The following is an 8051-nucleotide window of genomic DNA, read 5'->3' on the forward strand; positions in this document are numbered from 1 at the left end:
TCGTGGGGGAGGTAAGGAGGTTTCATCCACTCTAGCAACTTTGACTCATGAGATATGCATATGAGCTCAATTTTATCTCATCAGTCTATTGGCAGTATATCTTCTGGGGAGGAGTGATTTACTTGTGCACCATCTGAGTAGGTAATTTCCCCATATCATGTTCCCAGACCATTCTGTCCGAAGTCTTCCAGTAGATAAGTCCCTTGGCTGGATTTATTCGCCACCAAATAGAATTTACAGCTACTGAATTATTGCACTCCGACACAGACTCCAGGAGCATGGGTGGTGGATGTGTACTCAGTAACATGGCCAACCCTACACAGTGGCACTAATTCTGCTTTTTCCCATGGTACTACTGAAGATCGAATCAGACCATGTGAAAGTGCACCATGTGGTTCACTTTGGGTCCAGATGGAATTGGTTCATGGTTCTGAAATCTGCGGTTCTGCATTGGGTTCTTCCATTAGATCCAGTTCCTTTAGCCTCTCCAGTCCCCAGCAGGTAAGCGTTAAGCAGTCTTCGGCTGGGGGTCTGGAAATGAAAGGTTAAGCCTTCAGGAGTTTCATTTTTCGGAGGAAGTTGCGTCCTCTATTCAACAATCTAAACATCAAGCTACTCTTCGGATTTTTGCTAGGCATTGGTAAATCCTTTTCATCCAACTGGGAGAAAGATTTGAATCCATCTTCATTTGACCCTATGGAGGTATTGGATTGTATGAGGGATGGTTTTGTGTAGGCTATCGGGAAGTCAGAGGTGCAGACTTTAGATGCCTTAGAATCCAGATTTTTAAAGAGTTTCTTCATGAGAAGACCTGTGGTTCATTCACAGATTCCATTTTGGGATTTGCCTTTGGTTCTGAAGGCTTTTTGAGGTTCCACTTCTGAGTGGTTAGTCTGTTGATTTGAAATTCCTATCTTATAAGGTTTGATTTCTAGTGTCTATCGGTTCTGGGACAAGGTATGGGGAATTAGGGATCAATCTGTATATTTACTCTAGAAAAATGTATTTCTGAGATCGAGTACTTTATTTTTGCCCAACGTCCTGTCAAACTTTCATATATCTCAAGACCCTACCTTCTTCCTATTTTCAGTGCCTTTTCTCTGTGTAGGAGAGACTTCACAAACTGGATCTTCACACAGATTTATTTATCAAGAACTGTGAGCTTTAGGAAGGTTCAAGCTCTTTTAGTAATTGTTGATCTATTAGGTGGGGGTTCTCAACGTTCTTAAGCTACGTTGAGTAGATGGCTGAAACAGACCAGCCTTGGCTTGTCCTGGCTTATGAAAATCAGGACCAATCCTTGCCAAGTTCAGGGCATGGTAGATAGACCAGAAGAATGTCTGCATCTGTGGCAACTTTGAAAGGGTGCCTCAACGAAAGACATTGTATGGTAGTATGGTATTAAGCTAGTCTTCCCCACAAACTACCATAACTACTATCTTCAGATTTGGGGGGCGGGGTGTCTTTTTGCTGCAGTAACTTTAAGTCTCTCAAGCATTTCTGGTTGTGCTTATGGCTTGGTTATACTCTCGCCCAGTTAGGACTTGGACGAGGAAGACGGACAAGGCAATTTCCTGGTAACTAACCAGTATTCTTCATTACTCTGAGTTCAGGACTTCCTCGTCACAGTTTAAGTTACCCTCCCGACCATTCTAAGGTGGGGTGCAACCAGAAATAGATTAAACGTGTATATTATTTACTGCAGTTTTAATGCTTGGTATGACAAGGATATAGAATACGATGTCATCATTATGCACAGAATGCAGGAACAGGAAATCAACCATATTGGGAGGATCTTTTAATTTATGTTTGGTATCAAAACCATTTCAGTTGTTTAAAAATGAAGTCTCGCCAGTAAAGACTGTGATAAAAAAAAGAATTGAGCTTGGCGTAATGAATACTACTTGTAAGTAACCAGGAAATTTTCTTCTGCATCTACATAATGCCCCTACCCACTGAAGCAAGGGCCTGAACATAAAAGTCAATTCATGGCCAAGGATACAGTTGACTACAACCATTTCAATACAATTGCTCAGCAATCTCTCATCTCATTTACTTTTCTGAATCAGCTACACATCAATGAATCATGCCTTAGCACCTCTGTGTACTGCCACAACCACTCTGCCACCCCAACTATACCCTCCTCAATTTCAACAAACTGAAACAGCTCCGTCTTTGACTCATGTTCAACTGACCCAAATCCATGTAAGATTAGGACAGTCCCCCCCCACAAATGAGGCAAGCTACTATATAGAGCCTACTTTCATTACAAACATTTATTTTTCTCTACCATCATCTACAGTAACCTGATTAAGTATCGAGAACTCTTGTCCACAACAGCTTCTGTAAGCCCGTCTGTATTACAATGGCCCTTCTCTCCCAAAACCTTTGCGTTAGCGTAAACATCTTCTCCACACAAAAAGATGGGGAAATCAAGCAAAACGCTGCTTTCAAATGTGTTGACCCCTTCCACACACAACTCAAGTCCAAGTCTCCTCCTACTTCCCTTCAATTCTGCTACCCCGCAGTTCCCCACCAGACAGAGGGACTCCCCCATACAGACAGTGAATCTAAAAACCCGTCACTCGGGCAAAGAACACAACTACATATTATTCACTTCAATGACCAAGATCTCAAAGATCTTCCAATGAAATTAAATAAAAAAAAGTGTTTCAAATAAGAATTCAGCAACCTTATGTTATTCTGGACCTGACATTTGGGCTATAGTCTCAAATATGGCATGGCAGATGAAGCCCCATAGAGATCCTCAGAGGTGTGACTAGCAGATGCCACGTCCTTTTCTGGATGAAAACTGCCGCCTGTGTTCCCTGAGGGTACAACTGACAGAGGTGTCCCCTAAGTTGTAAAATAGATCAATATAGTCTAATGTGTATACCTGACATGTGTTCCCTGAAGCACAGATGACAGGGGAATCATGATGGTTCAACTGATGGCATAGTCCCCAAGGTAGAATCAAAGATTTGTGCTTTCTCACTGTGTATTCCCGATATACGTGTTCTCTATAAAGTATAATTGACAGATTTGATTGGCACTGTATGTAGGACAAATGTTCTTTACAAGGGTTTATCAGACAGCTGTAGTGCCTGAGAAAATAACTGACAAAGGTGTATCAGAGTACTTGAACATTCACACATGCTCTTAAGAGGATTTCACAGGGAAATGTATACACACTATAGACACAACTTTCACATTGATATCAATTCAAGTTCCTTTGAGAATATAACTCACTGTTGTGCCAGCAGGGGGTATGATATGAGATCCTATGCTCTTTATAACTGACTGATGTGCTTGCACCCTTGACGGCATAACTGTCACATGTGTTTCCGGCATATAAGCAAATCTGAACAGTTCCTTGGGTGTTTAATGGACAGGTGTGACCATGGGAAAAAAAATTAAAACTGAATGTTATCCTGGTAGATAAATATGTGCCTCTTGGGGTATAACTGCCAAGTGAATCATCTAGTATATAGGATTTACGTGCGCGTTGGGGGGATTTACTGGTATATTTAGGAAGGCACAGCAGAATTGTGCACCTAATAAAAAAAATTCACTGTAGTGTATGATATAAGATGTTCCCGCGCCCCTACTATTAGTGACAGATGTGCATGTGGCCTTTTGTGTATAGGTGTCAGGCATGTCCCAGACTGTTTAACAAGCAGATGTTGGTGTCCTTGGCTGTTTAACTGCAGGGGTACCCCTTTGCCCAGGGTATGACAGACGGGTGCAAGGTGAGGACAAGATTCAGTCTAAACTAAATCAAGTAGGTGTTGTTAAACCGTGGGTATTATATATCCCATCGCTCGTGGCCTGGCTAGTGATGTAATGTTTTCACCTAGGAAATGTCAGGGTGTATAATAGGCACTTTCTGCAGGGACTTGCTGTGCACTACAAGATTTTGGCTCCTACTTAAACATTATTGCCTTCAGTTCATCTAATCCTACTGGCCAGAGAGGCTTTTCGGAGCCTATACATTACAACAAGTGAGCAACATCAATAGCTGTGTCCCCGAGGATTTAAGTGACCTATAAACTCCTTAGGTTAGTGCTGAGGGGTTCAGGTGCCTCTGGAGGTGTAACTGACATATAAACCCAGAGGACAATACAGAGAGTACATGCGCACCGGAGGATGTAACAAGACAGATGGGACACCAGAGGTTGAACTGCAGGTCAGTGCGAGCAGTGTGTACAACAGACGTACGTGTCTTTGGGATATATTAAATAAACACCTCTGGATTTACCTCTATCAATATATCCTCTACCTCCACTGTCTAACTCATCTGAAACCTCATTCTACTACTCTCTCCAATGCATTACCCTATTTCTCACCCTGTCCCTCTCTCAATATATCCACTACCTCCACTCTCTGACTCATCCTAATCCCCATCTACTACTATGATCCCCAAAATAACCCTTCCTAGACTCTTCCTTCCTCCACCCCTCCTTGCGTCATCTCTAACCTCTTTTACTATTCAGGATCTCCCACTCTACTACAATGATACCCAAAATAACCCTTTCTAGACTCTTCCTTCCATGTATCATCTCAACCCCCTTTTACTATTCAGATCTCCCGAACAATCCTTTCTAAACCCTTCCCTCTGACTCTTACCCCCTACACCTCCCCTTTACTCATCCCAAACGTCCTCCTACTGCTATGATCTTCGAAAATAAAAAAATTCTAGACCCTTTCCTCTTCTATCCCTCTGCTATCCTTTTGTAATCCAACTAACAAACTCACATGTCCACCGCTCTCAAATAAATTTCATATTTCCCTATACTAATTCCCCACTAATCCTGTTTGGGTTCCGAAGTAGCGTACTACCCGGCGAAAAGCACTTCAACACCTCATCAGGGGTAGCAAGCTCTATATAAATGCAAACCCTTCCCTCTTCTATCACTTCACTATCCTTTTTCAATCGAAATAAACTCCTATGTCAACCGCTCAAATTAATTTCATATCTTCCTAAACTAACTCACCACTAATCCTTTTTGGGTTCCAGAGTAGATAGCTACTCGCTGATAAGCGCTTTGACGCCTCGTCAGGGGTAGTAAGCGCTATATAAATGCAATTACATGGAGGTGTGTATATGGCTCTCTGGTGCTATCAGTGCCAAGTTTGTCTTACCAGCAGAAGGAACAGTCGTACTTATGCCCTTTAACGAGTATGAGGCAGATTTGCCCACTAAAGAGTACACCCGAGAGAAGCACATGGGAGATCTAAGACAGGTGTACAAATGCCCCCAGAAAACATGATTGTCAGTACAAGGGGTGCTCCCGATCACAATGCAAGCATAAAAAGCGCTCACTATCTTGTTCTGATCCGTCACATATTCGTCTATGTTCTCCAGATACAGCTCGTCCATGTTGACCGCCGCTACACTTAGCTTCTGCTTCGGTTCTAGATCCTCTTGTCACTCAGTCCTTTCACCCTCCTACTCCACCAGCAGACGTCCTGGGCTGGACTGGCGGGAACCGTCACTCTAACGTCACGCGGGTGAGAGTTCGTTTCCATGGGCAACCAAAGGACGCCAGAATGTCGGCTGCTTGTGCGCGTGCTTGAAACATAGACATATTTGGAAGACCCAATCCAAAACGGACGTCAAAGTACCGCGACGCACGATAGAAACCGGAAAGACAGACAACAATCTCAGCACTGTTCAACGTACTTGTGACTCGTTTTGCAACACCAGAAGAAAGCATATACTTTAGTGAAGGCACTATCTCAAACACAATAATAATATATAGGTTTTTTTTTTGTCTTCTAAAACTGCTTTCTTAATCTTATTTTACTAGAAATAATTTTGTTGTTCATATAATATTTTCTTTTAAATGTGTTAAAAGTTGTGTTTAAATAATGTCCTGTACTTTCAACATAATTTGTCTTGAAATATTAGCGTAGGTAAATAGACGAAATTCTTTTAAGATGGCCGTTTCATTCTCGGATTGAGAGCCACACGTTTTTAACATGACGTTCTGTCCCACAATGCAACGGGTGTGAATCATTTAAATTGGTCTACGCAGAAAGAAACAACCGGCAGAGTGGGAGAGATGTTTGAGTGAGATGATGTGTAGCGTGTGTCTCAGTGTGTGGTGGTTGTAGTTTGAGTGTTTATAATTGGTTCGCATGATGTGTGCTTGCTCTCCCCTCCGCCCTTTATACACATTGATCTTATTTGACTGGCCCGGGGTTCTCCGCTGTTGGCTTCGGGCTGGGATGAGAAGACTTCCTCGATCGCTAGCCCCGTTGTTGGGCCCTGTGCGCAGAGGCTTTCAAATCAGGCAGTGGATCCCGTCCTTCGGGGCTCAGATATGATGATTCGATCAGATATACTAGGCAGGGGGTGCGAGGCTTCGGCCCTGAGCACAGAACCCGCCCATGAGTATACAGCGATCCTGATCTGAGCTCCCGCCTGTAGTAGTTGGGGCCTAGTTGTGCTGACGCGACCAGCGCTGCGTAAAGTTGTGGGGAAATCCTCGACGAGCGGAGGCCTGTGGGTGATGGGCGGTAGAATCACAAAGAAGGTTGTTGGATGGCCTTCTCGAAACAAAAAAAGCGTCTGAAAACGAGGTGTGGATAATAAGATCGGCAAGGTACTAGGACCTATCGTCTACGGGTCTTTAAATAAACTGAGCCCATGTGTTTCGGATTCTTTGCAGTGTTTCCACTAACGATTATTTGAAAAGGGGTGGTGTGCTTGTCTTTGGTATAATCGCGTGCAGCTTTTCGTTGGTGCAGGTCGAGGTTTTGTGAGACCGCAGTATGATAGCTGTTTTCACCGTGTCTCTCGCCCCTTACATCGGGAGATACTGGGGAAAGTTAACATTTTATCGCGGGAACATTGTAGTTTGCGTTTTGTAACTTATGTTCTCCATTAATGGCGTCAACGTACTAGTGTAAAAATAACGTGTCAGGCGGCTGACTAATTTGTCTATTGTTACTTTATATTCGTTGCTTTGTTAGGGAGTTGTTTTGTCGTCTTCCTACCACCATGGCCCTGAACATCGAGTCGGGCATAAGTTACTCTGCCGACGGAACACCTGTTCATGGCTTGGGGGTGCAGTCTACCTTTAAGAATCAATCTATGTTAATGGATGCATGTGCACCAATTGGGTGTATCGTTTTGAGTCCTCCGACTGCTGTGTAATGGTGCCGAAAAGGTGGCACTGTACATTAATTATCCTTTTAGACAGTGCTGCATCCCAATTGCTTTTGTTCGTTACTACATATCTCGGTCATTTATCCTACATTCTTTGCCCTATCCCCCTCCCAGACCTAAGTTTACTTGATCTCCGTTTTTTGTCGATTTCTTTACCTCTGTTTGTTGGTAAACGGTCTTGTAAGCTGGTTGACGATCCTATATATTTATATCCATCCTCGCCGACTTGACTGCACTGCCGTCCTTCTCGCGCTATGTTGATATTCATATTCCACTTTAGGCAAGAGGGTCGCGGCCCTGTTTGACTCCTATATCTGATGTGTGCGATTTCGGCAGGCTTATACAGAAGTGAAGCCCCTGTGACAAGTGTCATTCTGTTATTTTCTGGTTCTCATGCCTCCTATATAGCTGCACCGTTACCACATTTTCAAACTAATTTTACAGTTTCTCTGCATTTCACTTACATATATTACAAGAACAAGCAATGATACCATGTACTTTGGTGGTCCTTTTGATAACCCTGGACAAGCATTTATGTTCAGTTGGTTAAGAGAGTCGTTGGAAAATCCCTTCTGCTCTACTGAATTAAAAAACACGTCCTAAATAATAACCCCTCCCCCTCGGTTACACCTTGTTCAGGAACATTTAGTGTTTTTTTAAATTTATTGTTCTTGAGTTACATCACCTCTCCGACATACTCCTACTGTGATCTTTTCCATTAATTAATTTCTGTCTATTATCTTGCACTATTACCTTTGATCAGTTAATTCAATGAACCACAGCTATGCTTCATTCCTACATGGGATAGAATTTGACATAACGCCCATAGCTGCAGACTTTGGAACTGGGGAACCAGGTATGAGTTTTTGCATCGGCC

General features: G+C 43.0%; 1 protein-coding gene and 1 non-coding gene across 2 annotated transcripts in view; one reads left to right on the plus strand and one right to left on the minus strand.

Moving 5' to 3' along the window:
* POLD3 (DNA polymerase delta 3, accessory subunit) overlaps positions 1-5517 on the minus strand; it is a 176663-nt gene extending 171146 nt beyond the window's left edge. The window contains exon 1 of the mRNA XM_085623362.1: positions 5324-5517. Coding sequence (XP_085479488.1) covers positions 5324-5380 — 57 coding nt within the window. The 5' untranslated portion in view covers positions 5381-5517. The remainder of the gene's footprint in view (positions 1-5323) is intronic.
* Positions 5518-6048: 531 nt separating this feature from the next.
* On the plus strand, positions 6049-6419 carry LOC146806040 (small Cajal body-specific RNA 2). Its single transcript, XR_014968124.1, has one exon.
* The last annotated feature ends 1632 nt before the right edge of the window (positions 6420-8051 follow it).

The sequence above is a fragment of the Triturus cristatus genome, chromosome 8 (assembly GCF_964204655.1).
Source record: "Triturus cristatus chromosome 8, aTriCri1.1, whole genome shotgun sequence".
In the NCBI taxonomy this organism is placed as follows: domain Eukaryota; kingdom Metazoa; phylum Chordata; class Amphibia; order Caudata; family Salamandridae; genus Triturus; species Triturus cristatus.